The sequence below is a fragment of the Girardinichthys multiradiatus genome, chromosome 7 (assembly GCF_021462225.1).
Source record: "Girardinichthys multiradiatus isolate DD_20200921_A chromosome 7, DD_fGirMul_XY1, whole genome shotgun sequence".
Classification (NCBI taxonomy): Eukaryota; Metazoa; Chordata; class Actinopteri; order Cyprinodontiformes; family Goodeidae; genus Girardinichthys; species Girardinichthys multiradiatus.
The window spans coordinates 20,099,808-20,116,446 of NC_061800.1; the positions used below are offsets into that span (position 1 = coordinate 20,099,808).

General features: G+C 41.2%; 1 protein-coding gene across 7 annotated transcripts in view; it reads right to left on the minus strand.

Annotated features, from left to right (window-relative positions):
• Positions 1-224: 224 nt before the first annotated feature.
• The window catches only part of mcf2lb (mcf.2 cell line derived transforming sequence-like b), a 47,685-nt gene continuing 31,270 nt past the window's right edge, over positions 225-16,639 (minus strand). For 4 of the 7 annotated variants that reach the window (XM_047371528.1, XM_047371525.1, XM_047371529.1 and 1 more), the window contains exons 14-33: positions 15,630-15,682; positions 15,448-15,533; positions 15,246-15,312; positions 15,044-15,159; positions 14,873-14,942; positions 14,693-14,785; positions 14,518-14,610; positions 14,304-14,429; positions 11,449-11,670; positions 11,263-11,355; positions 11,090-11,168; positions 10,888-10,960; positions 10,282-10,385; positions 9,935-10,027; positions 6,029-6,088; positions 5,582-5,647; positions 4,967-5,067; positions 4,666-4,778; positions 1,240-1,343; positions 225-1,145 (exon numbers count right to left, since the gene is read on the minus strand). In XM_047371528.1, the coding sequence (XP_047227484.1) occupies positions 1,066-1,145; positions 1,240-1,343; positions 4,666-4,778; positions 4,967-5,067; positions 5,582-5,647; positions 6,029-6,088; positions 9,935-10,027; positions 10,282-10,385; positions 10,888-10,960; positions 11,090-11,168; positions 11,263-11,355; positions 11,449-11,670; positions 14,304-14,429; positions 14,518-14,610; positions 14,693-14,785; positions 14,873-14,942; positions 15,044-15,159; positions 15,246-15,312; positions 15,448-15,533; positions 15,630-15,682 (1,892 nt within the window). In that variant the 3' untranslated portion in view covers positions 225-1,065. The remainder of the gene's footprint in view (positions 1,146-1,239; positions 1,344-4,665; positions 4,779-4,966; positions 5,068-5,581; positions 5,648-6,028; positions 6,089-9,934; positions 10,028-10,281; positions 10,386-10,887; positions 10,961-11,089; positions 11,169-11,262; positions 11,356-11,448; positions 11,671-14,303; positions 14,430-14,517; positions 14,611-14,692; positions 14,786-14,872; positions 14,943-15,043; positions 15,160-15,245; positions 15,313-15,447; positions 15,534-15,629; positions 15,683-16,639) is intronic. The other 3 variants (XM_047371523.1, XM_047371524.1, XM_047371527.1) reach the window with 3 other exon arrangements.

Consider the following 16,639-nt stretch of genomic DNA (forward strand, 5'->3'; position numbering starts at 1 on the left):
TTTATTTTCTCTTTTGTGTAAAATTCTATCTTTAGGTTTGTAGAGGTAGGCCACTCTCTCTATAATCAAAGCAAACTTTGTTATTAAAGTCATTCTCTCCTTAGGTTCTTATTGTTCAGAACAAGTTTATGTGTATAAAACAAGGATCTGGCAACCCAGAACAGTGAGTTTCAGTTTCATTTCTCGGGATTCTGCATTGCGTAAAACAACCACACAGGTACTGGTTCATTACGATTTGTTTATGTAAAAAAATTAGACGGGTCACCAGGTAGTGACATCACCATACTCGGTGTACAATATAGCATTTTCATTAACAAATATGTCATGACAGACAGTTATTATTATTACATAATATCTACATTCAGAACATGGAAATAAGTTAGCACTATACAATGATCTTTGGGTGTTCACACAGAGAAAAAATTGTTATATTAATGAAAACTGACAAAGAGAAGAAAATTTACAGACAAAGTTTGGACAGCTAAAGCGGTTTCTACAGACAAGCTGGCAACAGACAAACAGCAGACGAGTGAAAAGGATGAGGAGGAAATAAATCTGCATAAATACTAATGGGTGTGGCTTACATTTAAATAAATGCTGAGCTGACAAAAGAGAAACATACACAGCAAGTAAGCTGCATGTACAAGTTTTTCCCCTTTTTTTATTAAAAAAACCCCAGAAAGATCCATTAGTGCTGATGAACATAAAGACACCGTCTTTTCCAGAAAAAAATCACTAACTTTTCCCTGCTTGAGATGTGAACATAAACAGATGCATTAACAGATCTCAGTCCTGCTGGTCCACTCATACATCTAAAACTGATCAGAAAAATACCAGATCACTTTACTACACTGCGGAGTTATTCTTGTGATGTTTACACCTTTACAAGATGGCGGTACAACATTATGAAACCACATGGTGTATGGATGTGATAGAAACAATGACAAACATAGAACTTTTTGTGCAAAATGCAGGAGTACTGATGTTGGCATTACAGCACACATGCAGCCATGTGATGCTTGCGTTCAGAAGGCCAGTTCCTTTACAGGAGAAGTCCAGAGGAGTTCAGGGTTTGGTGTCTGATAGGTTTGTGTAGGTCTCGCTGCAGCTGGACGATGTGCTGAGGTTCCCGGAGCCACTGCCTTCTGTTGGAAACGCAAGCAAACACTGAAGAGCGCTCTCAGAAGGAAATCAGCGCATGTTCATTCACTTTTAGGAGGTAATGCTTGTTTCAAATACCTGAACTACTGAGAGACTGACAGGACTTGGACTTCTCAATGAGGGTGATAAGATTAGCAGCAGCCATCCAGCCTTCCTTAGACGTGTTCAGGTTGCGAACAAACCTGGGCGCAAAAGTAGCATTACTGTTCTGGGAAAATCAACACTGCTGCAAGCTCATATCAACCAACTGGAAGCATCTACAGTCTTTAGTTTATGTGTGAAGTTTGTGAATCATTTATAATGATGTTACTGCTTGTTAAGCTATGTAAATCTGTGCATGGGGGACTATGTTCAAGTTCATTGTGCTCACTTACAGTTACAAGTGCATCCCAATAAATTCTAAAAGTAAATGTATTTCAGCAATTCAATTCAAAAAGTGAAACTCATATTATATAGGTTCATTATACACCAAGTGATACTTTTCTGTTAGAAAATTACATAAGATAAATAAAAGTACTGTGGCAGCCGCACCGATCCGTTTGTCGATCTCCCGCTCCATTCTTCCCTCACTCGTGAACAAGACCCCGAGATACTTAAACTCCTCCACTTGAGGCAGGAACTCCCCTCCAACCTGAAGAGGACAAGCCACCCTTTTCCGGTCGAGTACCATGGCCTCGGACTTGGAGGAGCTGATCCTCATCCCAGCTGCTTCACACTCGGCTGCGAACCACCACAGTGCATGCTGTAGGTCTTGGCTAGAGGGGTCCAGCAGGACCATGTCATCCGCAAAAAGAAGAGACGAAATCCACTGGTCCCCAAACCAGACCCCCTCCGGCCCTTGGCTGCGTCTAGAAATCCTGTCCATAAAAGTTATGAACAGGACCGGCGACAAAGGGCAGCCCTGCCGAAGTCCAACATGCACCGGGAACAGGTCCGACTTAGTGCCGGCAATGCGTAATGGGGACGCTGTGCCGGTCCGTTGTGGTGAAGAGAGAGCTGAGCCGAAAAGCAAAGCTCTCAATTTACTGGTCGGTCTACGTTCCTACCCTCACCTATGGCCATGAACTTTGGGTCATGACCGAAAGAACGAGATCACGGATACAAGCGGCTGAAATGAGCTTCTTCCGTAGGGTGGCGGGGCACTCCCTTAGAGATAGGGTGAGGAGCTCGGCCATCCGGGAGGGGCTCGGAGTAGAGCCGCTGCTCCTCCACATCGAGAGGAGCCAGTTGAGGTGGCTCGGGCATCTATACCGGATGCCTCCTGGACGCCTTCCTCGGGAGGTGTTCCAGGCACGTCCCACCGGGAGGAGGCCCAAGGGACGGCCCAGGACACGCTGGAGGGACTATGTCTCTCGGCTGGCCTGGGAACGCCTTGGGCTCCCCCTGGAGGAGCTGGAGGAGGTGTCTGGAGAGAGGGACATCTGGGCGTCTCTGCTGAGTCTGCTGCCCCCGCGACCCGGTCCTGGATAAGCGGAAGACGACGAACGAACGAAATAAAAGTACTTTTAAAACTGAAATGTTCACAAGCTGGGTAAGCCACACAAGGTCATTTTTGAAGGAGATGGTTGTTCACAGAGTGCTGGATCTAAGCATGATGATGGAAAATTGAACTGGAGGAAAAATGATGATAGACCAAGGAGCACCAGCAACAGGGATAGCCGCAGCCATGAGATTCACAAGGTGTGGACAGCCGCTGGAATCGGAGCTTCAAGAACCTCCACACACAGATGTATCCAGGACATGGGCTACAAATGAGGTAGAGTGGAGGGGCACAAAATCAACGTTGCTCGAAGTCCGGTCTAACGTTTCCAGCCAGTGCTGGTTTTTGGGTGCCATGTCATCTGCTGGTGTTGGCCCACTGTGTTTCCTGAGGTCCACAGCCAGTGCAGTCATCTACCAGAATATCTTAGAGCACCTCATGCTTTCATCTGCTAACAAGCTTTCTGGAGATGTTTTCCAGAGGACTTGGCACCGGCCCACACTGCCAGAGGTACCAACAGCTGGTTCAATGACGGTACTGTGGTTGAATGGCCAATAAACTGGCCTAACCCGAACTTCATAGAGAAGCTATGGAGGATTGTCAAGGGAAAGATGAGATAGACCAGACCCAACAATGCACATGTCCTGAAGGCCACTCTCAACGCAGCCTGGGCCTCCATTACACCTCAGCAGAACCACAGGCTGATCGCCTCCATGCCACGCCACATTGATGCAAAGATTAATCCAAAAGGATTCCTTCATTTCGAGTAGGCCCACATTTCTGTGTAAAGATCCTTTTTTAGTGGTCCTAAGTCATATTCGAATTTTCTAAAAGCTTCCTAAAAGTTTAGGTTTTTATTAGCTGTAAGCCGAAATCATCAACATTAATCAAATTTAAACTCTTGAAAGATGTTAATGAAAATCTTACTGTCTTGCTTAAATTCCTTGGTTTATGACCTGATGCTTTGCATGACCTGATAAAAGTATTCAACCCCCTTCAGTGCTGTTCTGTTACAGACTTGATCTATTGAAAGGATCAGGACAGGTGGTTCTGTTGAGTCTTAGAGAGATGGCTCCTCAGCTTTCTCCAGAGCACCTGTATGAGATAACATACATGCCACATTGTGTACGGGTCAATTTCTGTAGTCAACATGTCTAGGAGAGAATTACAACAGGTTTCACCTCGTCTCCCTCCGTTGTGAGTCTGCGTCCCATGAGAATCACATTAAAAGCTGTTATAGGGAAAATGTTTGCTTTGTCTTGTCAGAATGATTTGGCAGCACTTCGGAGCACATGTCCAATGCTGTAAAAAATCCTTCTCTCTTGCGAGCTTTTAATAAAGCTGATTCTGAGTGACAATCATCAGCTCTGTCTTGGTAAAAACTCATTTTTCCACAGCAAAGACATACAGTCATATTTAATAAATTAGAATATTCTTTCTGATGAGGCTCATTCGTCAGATTAAAGTTAGCATATGAAAATAATCTAAGCAGGTACTAAACAAACTTTTCATAAAGAACACATTTCTATAATAAAAATATTTTTTTAAAGGTCTGATGTAATATTCTAATTTAAAACGTTAAATGCAGTGTTTTTATTAACTGTAAGCAGAAAATCATCATAACACAAATACAGGCTTGAATACATCAGTCTTTGTGTAATTTATATAGTTTTACTTGGTGAATTGAGTTTGTGAAATAATTAACTTATTTCATATTATTCTAATTTATTGAATATGACTATATATCAGTCTATGTGTTAGGAATCTAAAAATATTAGTTTCACTTTTTTAATTAAATTACTGAAGAAAATTACATTTTCAACAATATTCAAATTCACTGAGATGTGCCTGTAAACAGGAGACTGATTTTATCACAAACAGTCAGAACACACATGGAGACATATTGTAATAAAGCAGTCAGCTAAACCTGATCCAACTCTGTTTATTTATATGTTCATATAATCTCAACAGAATGGCTAAAGTAGAAGAATTTTCTCAACATGTGCATTACAAGCTGCTCTCACCACTGTCCGTCGCCCCCCTCCTTCACCAGCTGCACCATGTCTCCACTCTTCACTAAAAGCTCTTCTGCAGCTCCAATCTCACAGTCAGCCATTACAGTGTATTTCCCAGCACACTGTTCATAGTTAAACACAAGAAGCAGACAATGATGCAGAATCAGACTGAAAAATCTGCAACAACCATGAGCTCAAAAGTAATTGTATCTAACAGGAGAATCATCTCCGTGAATGGTGTAAAGGAAACTCATATCTGGAGAAGAACACAAAATAAAAACTATTAAATGGCTTAAATCATATAACTCACCAGCTTCTTGATGTTTTCATCTTCTGGATCAGAGTTAAGAGGATCCTCAGCGCTGGAGTAGCCGTCATGTTCGTCCAATGACAGGGAGGTCTTATTCCATCCTGATCAGAAAGAGGCAAACATTTGTTTTAGTTTAAAAGCTAAAGCAGCTGTGATCTGCCATCAGAAGAGGGAAACGGTGCTAAACCCAGAACCCAGAACAACCAAGAGGTCCTAAGATTCCAGATACTGGCATGCATGTTTAATAGTCAAACAGGAAAAAGTCTCAGGCAACCATTCCCTTCATGTAAGTGGCTTTTCTATGATATTCACTAAGTCTGAAATGGGAAAGAGGCTCTATGTGAAAGGATTAAAACGGTGAAAGAGTGGGCCAAGACACAACCAGCGTGAGCAAGCTAGTGCCAAAATACCTCTCCACTTTGTCTGTAAGAGACTAGAGGTGCTGAACCACCTGGCCCTGGTCAGGTGGAGCGGAGGAGGACCTGAGGGACACGAGGTACAGCTGGTCACTCAGCTTGAGTTAGCTATACGTGGTCAAACTCATCAATGCTTAAAACCACGACTGTGCTTAACCATCAGCCAGTATAGGCCAAGGAGAGCAGCAGAACAGGGTACCTTTAAAGCCAAATGGCGTGGGATCGCTCTGCCGCTTGGTGCTGTGATCTGGGCTGGTGGGAGATCCTAACATCAAGGAGGAAATGGAGAAAAACACAGATGTTGAGGAATGAAAGACATCATCAGCAAAATATTACTCTTTCGAAGGTAACAGAGCAAACAGCACAACTTTAATCCAACCTAAAGAGCACACAAAAACAGGCAGGTAAAGGTAAGATTGCAGAGGAAGAAAACTACCCTTAATGAGGAGGGAATAAGAAATGTTTCATCTACACAGACATTTTTCACAGAATATGCTGGACAGTACATTTACTGTAACTTTAAGGTGCCATCCATTTAATTTGTAATATTTGTTAAAATGAGCATTAAATTACTTTGCTCATTGGGTGAAAATATCTGCTGTGAAAAAGGCATTGATTAGATGTAGGGTCTAGAGCTGCTCAATACCTGAAGATGGGCAGATTATCATGGGGAATGTATAACATTTGTCACCAGTGGTTGAGGGCTCTGCAGACAGAAACGTACCTTTAACAGTGACATGTCACGAGTAGTTTTTATCTTGCTTACTTAGTCCACAAATGAACCAAAGGTGTCTTTTAGACCTCCTTACACTGGATTAAGACGGTCTCCAAATTCGTCAAGTTTGAAGATCACTGGATCGCAGCAAACTTGAAAAACCGCTCTCTTAGTATACAGCATTTAGGTTTTTTATCCCTGCTTTTTTTCCAAATCTATTACAATACGTCCGCCACACTTGTTTCTTATTCTTCCCTATATAAATGTGAGGTTTCTGTATCTCCACCATTAGATTCAGCCTTATTGGGGGGAGGAAAAACTATCAGTAGTTTCATTATTTTATTGGCAGCATGAAAGTATGCACTGCTTGTACTCGTAGTCTTCCACTTTATCCAGGACCGGGGCAGGAAACTCAACAGAGACGCCCAGACGTCCCTCTCCCCAGACACCTCCTCCAGCTCCTCCGGGGGGAGCCCAAGGTGTTCCCAGGCCAGCCAAGAGACATAGCCCCTCCAGCATGTCCTGGGGCGTCCCCTGGGCCTCCTCCCGGTGGGATGTGCCTGGAACACCTCCCGAGGAAGGTGTCTAGGAGGCATCCGGTATAGATGCCCGAGCCACCTCAACTGGCTCCTCTCGATGTGGAGGAGCAGCGGCTCTACTCCGAGCCCCTCCCGGATGGCAGAGCTCCTCACCCTATCTCTAAGGGAGTGCCCGGCCACCCTATGGAAGAAGCTCATTTCAGCCACTTGTATCCAGGATCTCGTTCTTTCGGTCATGACCCAAACTTAATGACCATAGGTGAGGGTAGGAACATAGACCGACCGGTAAATCGAGAGCTTCGCTTTTCGGCTCAGCTCTCTCTTCACCACAACGGACCGACACAATGCCCCCATTACTGTGGCAGCTGCAACGATCCGTCTGTCGATCTCCCGCTCCATTCTTTCCTCACTCGTGAACAAGACCCTGAGATACTTAAACTCCTCCACTTGAGGCAGGAACTCCCCTCCAACCTAAAGAGGAGGGGAGTTCCCAGTATGAACTGCTGCAACTATAAAATTATATTATAATCCCAATAAGCTACTGCTCATGCGTTTTCCTTCTTCTCTGCCTGATGATTAAGGCAGCTCTTTAGCCGCAACATGTGACATTTTGCATTTGAACTGCAGCCTAAAGAAGTCACAACTTCCCTCAAGTACCAAAAACCTGCACACGTGCAATTTGGATGTGTGTGCACCTTTCCCCTGCTGTGACCAGATTCCAAGAGGGATGCAATGCACACCAACGGTTGTGCGCTTAGGGGAGGGACAATGATGCTAGTTGAGATCCTTTTTGTTGCAGTCACAGCAGTAGCAGGACCTAATACACATTGAAGCTGTTGTTGAGACCACAGCCATGGTTACAACGTGAAAGGCCAGTAGAGACTTTCCTGGAACTTTCAAAATAAATCGCATTAACCTACTTTCGGCACAGCCAGGAAACGGGGTAACTGCGGACTTCCTGTGACGTCACTGTCCAAATAAAAGCACCGCTCTTGCTACATCCTGTCTCTTCCATCGGGACTCCGCTGCGAGGCTGGCCGGAGAGACAGCACACTAATGTCTCTTTGCTGGCAAACAAACATAACTCTTCAACTGGATCCAAGGGTGTCATACGACCATCGATCATATGCATAAAGTTAAGTACGGATGAATTGCTGTATGTGTATCTGGTATTCATTCAAGAACGGGAATAATTAAGGTACAAGCATTGCCTGAGTTTCTCTCTGAGGCCTGCAGAAGCAAACTGTGTTCCAGAGAGTTCCCTGCAGACACGCTGTCTCTACAAAGCCAAGTGGAGCGGTTTTCCCAGTCTGAAGGAAGGACACCGGCACCGCATCACCGTGGTTACAGTAACTGTGCAGTTGGTTGGCGGACAGAGCGACCCGCCTTTCACCCACAGCTACGGAGGTTAGCTGAAGCTAACCCTTTGATCACAGAGCTTTCTTCAAACGTCGTCGTCGCCCGGACAACTCCTCCTCAACACAATTCAAACGAGGTTAGGGTTTGGGGAGAGAGATTTAGGATGAAATGATCTAAACGTTTTTCATTTTATGAAGTTTGGTTTTGTTTGTGTTGAACTCAGCTATCTTAGTGCTAGCAGGCTATCTGTTCACCACGTGCTCAGTTTTGTGTTCTGTGTTTGTGTGTTTTTAAAGTTAAGACAAACTTTACTTGAAGGGTGATTTTAAACAGAATATTGATCATAACGCGCCGTCCGCGCTTATGCATTTTACCCTTTTATTAACGGTATTTTAAAGGTGTGTGTTTGATTCTGGTGCTAAGCTGTCAGCTTCTTTTGTTAGCTTCAACTTCTAACAGGTAAGAACACGTGCTTGCATACTTAAGCCCATTTCTCCAGAAAGACTTGGTTCTATTCCAAAATACCTCCCTAAATATTTTACTATTTCTTTAAGTATTATTTCAATGAATAAAGGCAGCCAATGAGACACCATTGAGAATTAGTCATCCAGAAGGTTGGTTTTATTCAGCAGATCATTCTTTAAAACATTATTTTAATAAAATAATATTTTTATTTGATCTTGCATTGTGAATGGTTGTCTAAAGGTATGCTGATTATTGCCTAAGTTGGTCCCAAGACTAACTTAACTTCACTTCTAGGTTCTTCAAGATAATCCTTGGTTCTCAAACATAAACATTGCATGGTAATGTTGCATCACTGTTTAGGTCATGGTTGACTTATTTTTGTTAATAAATTCTTGTATTTTAAGAGATTGTGTGAATTAATTCCATGTGTGTGCAGAGTTTTGCTGTCCAATAATATCAGAGCTTGGCTCACCCTTTTGATTTTGTCCTATTACCACTGCCTTACTGGTCTGGTATTCACAGGATAACCCTTAACAGACCGAAATATTATGTGATAAAATATAAAATTATTAATATTAAATAATATTTTCAGATTCATAGTCACAACACTGTGGTGCCAAAAACAACACAATAAACTAGTTGACAGGCCAAAATTGATGAAAGGATAAACTGTTTGGTGCTGCCAGTCAGGTTTGGGTGTAATGAGGTTGTAGTTGTGGTTCCACATGACTACAACCAGCGAGGACAGTCCACATGCAAATTCTCAGATGAATAATCAACGCATGTTTGCACGCCACACCTAAAACTCCCACTACTGCGACCAGGCTGCTCCGTGTCACACGAACCAGATATACTAACAACACAATAATGAACCACTATGTTCTCAAATTAATGCTTCTATCAAGGGAATCACATATATACTACCATGTTTCTTCTTTCCTATGAAAATAGAAGGTTTTTGCAACTCCACCATCAGTTTCAGCCACACTGGAGGAGGCAAAACCAACTTTATTTTCAGCAGTTTCTACCATATGAGCTAATGCTCACACTTTTCTCCATGCCTTGACCAATCCATGCAGGTTTACGCAGGGCACGTGTTATAGATAAGCTTCAACCTCTGCTACCAGGCCCCTCCAAGCAGTGCCCAGGATGTGCTGACATCATGACAATGAACCATCGTCTTCTCCCATGGTGTGCATTCTCAAAACAGTCCAGGAACTCTCACACTCCATCACACATAGCAGGGAGGGAACTAGGTAATTGGTGCAGGGTGGAATACCTTCCTAAGACTCTGCAGAGATCATCCAATATTTAATTGCTTTTTAATGTCATGGTGCAGTCTTACTCCAGTGTAAAAGGGGCCTTGGGGATTTATGTTCAGGACTATTTGCTTATAAGAGGCCCACATATTTACATTAAACCCTTCTTTGGCTCTGATTTCATATGGTTGTTGAGAAAATGGGCTGAAAGTTACCTTTCTGAGTTTTGAGGTTACTGAAGCCCTGTAAAGTAAAACGCTTTTTAGCCACAGCAGCTCTGTCTGAGGTCGGACTCGTCACCGCCTCGTCTGACCCCCCAGGAAAAATCCAAAAGAAGGAAAATCAGAAGGAAGGAAGAAAGAAGGTAAGTTGAGCAAAGCAAATAAATCATCATTGAGGGAAGAAATTATTGGAAGACAAATAGTTAAAACGTGTCAGAAAAGGGAAATAACAAAAGTTGACAAATACATAGTTTTTATAATACATGCAATACAAATTATTGAGGCAGATTTGTTAGAACATTCAAAGCAGGACTGGTGCTTTCTTTGTTTTCCTAACTTACCTTTCCCTGTAATTTTTGGGGAACAAGACGAGATGATGTCAGGGCTATAAGGCTCAGCCTTCTTCTCCTCTCCCTTTTTAGCCTTCTGACTGGTCTTAAATGGACTGTAGGTACACAGAAGAAAAACCTATGAGTCAATGTTTGAAGCTTATAAGAAGTATTTATTTAGAAACATTAAGCTAGAGTAAATCCATTATTATCTTTGTCATGAAATTGTTTCTGACAGGAATTGGCCTCTGGTAGTAGGGGAGTATGAATAGATAGAGTCTAAAGATAGAGGGAGGCTGTTTGTTAAACAGATTTAGATGTTTAAAACTGTTTAGCTGATAAAAGTTGGTATTGTTGAAACAGATTTGATTTCTTGTATAGCACCACCCAAACTTCTAAAGAACAGTCCAAAAGGTGCTTTAAAAGATCAGAAAAGCTTTCAGAGATGGAATGAACTTGCCACATTTTCACATTTGTGTTTTGTTCTTCTTTAGGCCAAGTTATACAAAGTTGGATATGTATAAAAACTGCTGGAGAAACCAAAAATTTCAGTCCATTTATCAGAGTGTACAATAAATGAAGCAAGTTAATACATGAGATGGAGGAATACAAACTTACCTGAGACTTGCTGTTCCAGTTGGCGCTGGAGGAAACTGAAACACTTGGTCTGGTGCCCTCTGCTGGCTGGCTTCTGAAAGACAACACCAAAGTCAAAGCAGATTTTTAGGAGCATTATTACTGCCATCAAGAGTTTGAGTGCTTGTGTTTCCAATCAAACATATTTTGCATGTAGTAATAGTTTTTTTTTTTCTCTTTGCACCTCTGCAGGCCTCCAGCTGGGTTGTCAGAACCTTCCTGATCTCATTCACCCATCTGGTTTTTACCTCAGCAGTTGGAGCCTGAAAAACAGCACCAGAACAAATATTGAAAAGTAAAGTTAACTTAGAAACTGATTCATGCAAATGAATCAGGAATAACTATTTATTTATTTACCTGAACAATATAAACCTCTTCTCTGGAGCTTGACCAGATTTCAAACTTCTTGTTGTCTCCCTTTGCATTCTCAGTAAACCCCACTGCATTCATCTGTTTAGAAGGTTTGAAGAACAACATAAACCTATAATAATCAATCACTGAAACCGATGAGAGACAAACGTATGATTCTGATGAGCAACTCACACTAAGTGACTGTTTGAAGCTGTATGAAGGAGCTTTCTCGTAGCCCTCCCCGTTCTCCTCTCTTCTCTTGCAGAAGAGGAGAGCCTTCTCATGGAGAAACAGGTGTCTCTGCATGGGCTTGAAGCGAGCCAGGTCCTTGACTTTGGCGTGGCCTTTTTTGTGCTCCGTCCACACGCTGAATGACCCCTGCATGAGGAGCTTACCCAGTTCACTCAGGTTACCCTGAGAAAGAATAAACGATGTAGATAAATGATCTAAAATGTACAAACCATACCCTATAGTTCTGTCCAGAGATGATCATTGCTAATGCTTATAAGCTTTAAAACCTCTGTTCTGTATTATTCATCAGTGCTACCTAGAGGGTCTATATTCTAACAAATATTGATGCTGAAAAATGTGTTTCTTTGTTGGTGAATGGGAACAAACCCGTCAAATAATTTTTCTGATTCAAATTGGAAAGAAAACTGACTGATTGCCTGATGGAACTGAAATATTACATTTACACAACCAGAGCTGATTCTGGAAAAGTCTAGAAAAGTGTGAAATTTGACTGACGTACTCTCCAGATCTGGATAAGTATGGATAACTAATCTCTATCCCAATGTTTAAATCAAGGGTGTCCAAACATTTTGTCACCTGGCCCAAAATCGTCAAGTCGGAAATACTCGAGGGCCAAAGAAAATGTAATAATGTTAAAAACTAAAATCACTGAAAAAGATTTTGTGATTTTTTTTTCCTGCTCAACAATAAACTAAGCATGTAATAATTTAATTAAACAAATAAAGTAGTCAAAATTGGTGTAGTAAAGGGATGTTGTAGATCCAAAACCTGTTTTGCTTATTTTGAGAAAAACATCCAGTTTGCTAATTCTTTTGGGTCTACTCTCAGCAATAAGAACAGAACTTGTGTCATTCTTTCTTTGAAAAGCTTCCTGTATTATTTTCTTAATTTTTTAAAAGCAGATTTGGGTTCACCAAACTCTGCTTCTTTGCAGAAGTCACTGCATAGATGGGGTCCAATTTACTTTGAAATAAGTAAATGTTTCAAACATTTCCCATTGTGATATGATTTGAATTTGTCAGGAATAGGTTTGCCCTCAATAAAAATATCCATCCATCCGTCCATCCATCCATCCATCCATCCATCCATCCATCCATCCATCCATCCATCCATCCATCCATCCATCCATCCATCCATCCATCCATCCATCCTACTTCTGCCTGAAAGATGAGGAGAAACAACATATGGAAGAGGTGTGGATGCTACTGCCTTCTTTCTCTGTGTCTCTTCTGACTGACTGCCTCTTTCTGCAACATCGCCTGAGATCACATCCAGCTGGCTCGGTTTAAGTCAAGTTATCGCTTCAATAAAAAAATAAGATAAAGAAAGAAACACATAAAATCCTCATGCTCACATATGTGCACACAGGGAGTAATGTTTTATAGGTCTACAAGGTGTTCATGCTTCTGAAGGTGACCCTTAGGAGGAAAAACAGTAAGGAAACTTTTACAGCAATGAGACAACATCCTGCATCAGAGCCCCACACTTCAACTACTAATCATCCACTCAAATCCGTTGCCACACAGTCTCTATTTTTAACACACATGATCCTAATAAAATAAGTAAGCATGCTGTTCAGTTTTAAATAGGAGACGGAAAGTCCTGAGAAATAACGGGACTGTCCAGTGAGTTGAGATTAAAGTGCAAAACCCCATAAATATATATTTATAAATAAATAAATTGTCACTTATTTCATTTTCATGCATTAATATGTTTATTCACAATACACAAAGCCAGTTTCCCAAGTGTCACCCCAGTCGATGCAGATGCCCCATAAGTGGTTATGTGTGGCAGACGATTTCTATATTCCGCTCAATTCCTCCTGGCCTCTCCACCTCCAATTCACTGTGCCAAATGGTACATTTACATTGGCCATAACCCCAATAACCATACTCACAGGCAATGCTGAATGTGCAGGCAGACATTTTTGCTGTGAGGGGATGCAGACAGGTATAATGGGAGCAATAGATAGAAACCTACACCAGAGGCATCCATCAAACCAAACGACTCCATTACAGTAAGTCCGACGGAGGCAAACGGTAATGTGCACTGTGATAAACACTGGGATAATAGTCTGTTTATGGTCGTGGACACACTGTTTCTGCTGGGAAACACTGGCAGGAAATACAGATAAGAAACAGGAGCACCAACCTCTCTATCCATCCATCCATCCATCCATCTATTTTTTGACAGGAAAGTCATTTTGATAATGTCTTGACTGACAGAAACTAGTATAACCTTTTATTATATATTAATTGAAATGTATAATTGTATTCTATTATTTTAATATTATTTCTAGTTCTGTTTTCCTCTGGTTTTAATATAGGCCTTTCATAAATGCATTCTCCCTTCCTTTGGATTTTTCACCTCTATGTGGTACAAAAACCTGTTAAATCTGCATATCAAACAGGAACATTTGTTTGAACATAAATACCATCTGTAAGAGTTTTACATCCATCCACTGTCTATACCTGCTTTCCCTGGCCGTGTTGGATTAGATTAGTCGAAGCAGACAATATTCTCTACTGCGAGAACCTCAACAGGATAGTTTACATAAAAAATATATTTTTACCTTAATATTTTATCAGTTATTCTTTTCCCAAACCCTCTTCTCAGGTCACTAAGGTAAACAGCTAAAAAGCAAATTTTAAAATATTCTAAAATTATAGAAATGCTAAAACCACTCCAAATAGTTTGTTCATCCTCTACTGATAATAATCCAAGTTAATTCCACATTTCTTCAGGAATTGATATGTTGTCACGATCAACTTATTTGGTGCGTTTCAGTATTTCACCTCATATCCTGTGATGGCGATGAGGTGCATGGAGTCGTTGACAGCCTTGAGGATCCCCAAGATAGAGGTTAGCGCCTCCTGCAGGTCATTTGCCCCATCGCAGCTCTTACTGTACTTCAGCATTTCCTGCAGTCAGAAGCACACAAACTTCAAGCTCAAAGCTGTGACACAGAGACAGGCGGTTATTTCCAAAGAGACAAAAATCAGTTCTTACTTTCAGGAGCAGCTGATATTTGGTTATTCTCTGAACTGGCTTCAGCAGATATGAATCTAAACCAAGCTTATGTTCCAGCTTCTTCTGACATTCCTGAAACCGAAGAAAAGCAAAAAGGTTACCAGGTACATTATGAGTGGTAATCATTTGTACCATTGGAGCAGGTTAAATGTACCTGAAAGAAGGCGCAGTCTGAGCACTGCCTCCAAAGGCTCTCAGACCGAGGTTTATTGTGACAGTACTTCTCGTAGATCTGCAGGTCGGTCATCTGAGGAAATAAAAAAAAAAAATTAAATGTGCATGATAAGAAAAAGCAAGTCCTTAATCCTATCAGATGATTCCTCAATCAATTTACCCTCTCCAGAAAGCATCTTCCAACTAACTCTGGGCAGTCTGTGTATTGCTCTAACTCCCTCAGAAAGGTTCTGCAGTAGAACATGTGTTTTTATTAACGGTGAAGATGACGGCAAATAAAGATAATATCAAAAGATCACGTGCCGTTACAGGCATCATGGTGCTCATTTACCTTTTATGAAAGTGGTAAATTTCGGGCATGTTACCAAACAGAACCTCCTTTTTGTTCTGCAAAGCCGCAGGGATGAGTTGAGACATGGATGGATTGTCCATCTCAGATGCATATCCCTGTAATCACAATGAAAATAAAGCATGTAGTTACAGGCGCTGAAAAAAAAAAAAAAAAAACTAGGAAGTTTTGTGTTGCAGATCACCTGCAACACACAGAGTAGCTCCTCCACATAGGCCCTCTCAGTTTCCAGCAGCTCATTCATTACATGTCTGGAGACAGGATAAACAAGCAGAAACAAAGATCAAATATGAGCGGCTGTACTGATACGAGATAATGATGTCATGTTTTTCACACAGCCCATCTGCTGTGTAATTCGATTAAAGCTGAAAGAGCTGAACTCTCACCGCCTGAGCACTGCCAGGTTCTCCTCCTCCTCTGACTGAGACGCTTGTCTGCTGCTGCTGTCTTCGTTCTGCAGTTGGCCGTTTCTCTGGAAAAACAAAGGCAATGAAATAGGTCAGAGGGCATTCAAAAGAGGTGGAAACATTTCACACTTCAGCAAGCTAAACAGGTTCACAACACTTACTTTTTCACAGCTGATGTTGGACTCTGAATTTTTTTCCAGCTGTTCTTTGTGTGCTGTGTGAGAAAAAATACATTTTCAAATGACTGACTGTTAAAGAAATAGTTTTGTAAAGAAAATTTGATGATTTTTTTTACAAAACAAAACAACTAAAATCACCTGGTTTTCCTTTTTTTAATATCATATCTGACACATTAGGCTTCAACAGTCATGTAATTATTATGCCCAAAAACATACAGCAGGTTCTCCAAGCATTTTGCATTTTCATAAACAATGTGTAAACATATTTAGCAACATATTTACTCAATAATGCTTTTTTTTTTTTTAGCAAAGCACAAACTTTGTTAAAACACAAGACACAATTTTGGCATAAAATCTGGTGCAAGACATACAGTTGGTATTACATAGTTATTTCAAGTTTACAGTGTCAAAACCATGACAAATCATGACAAGCATCATGGTGTGGGATCTAACTGGACGACTACTCTGCAAAGAGGGTAAGATAACAGCAGTGACATACAGGGAGATTATTTAAGAAATCCTGCTCTAGAGTGCCTTGGATCTCAGACTAGGACAACTGATCTTCCAGCACAACTATGACCCAAAGCACACAGCCAGGATGACAAAGGAATGGTTTCAGGAGCAAACTGGGAAAACCCTTGAGTGGCCTAGCCAGATCCAAGACTTAAATCCAATTGAAAACCTATGAAAAGATCTAAAGATGGCTGTCTACCAAAGCTGCCCATCCAACCTGAGTAATCTTGGGAGGATCTGCAGAGGAGAATGATAGAAAGAATCTAAAAACAAGAGTGCCAAGCTTGAGACATGCCCAAGTTACTCCAAGCCTGTGATCTCTGACAAAGGTGATTGAACAAACCATTAAATCGTTGATATAAAGACTTAATAACAATAATTTTCATTTTTTTTAAATTAAATTACAAAAGTGTATAAAAAATGATTTTATTTTGGGAGCTTTGAACTTTTGAACTATAATTTTATTTTATTTATCTTAC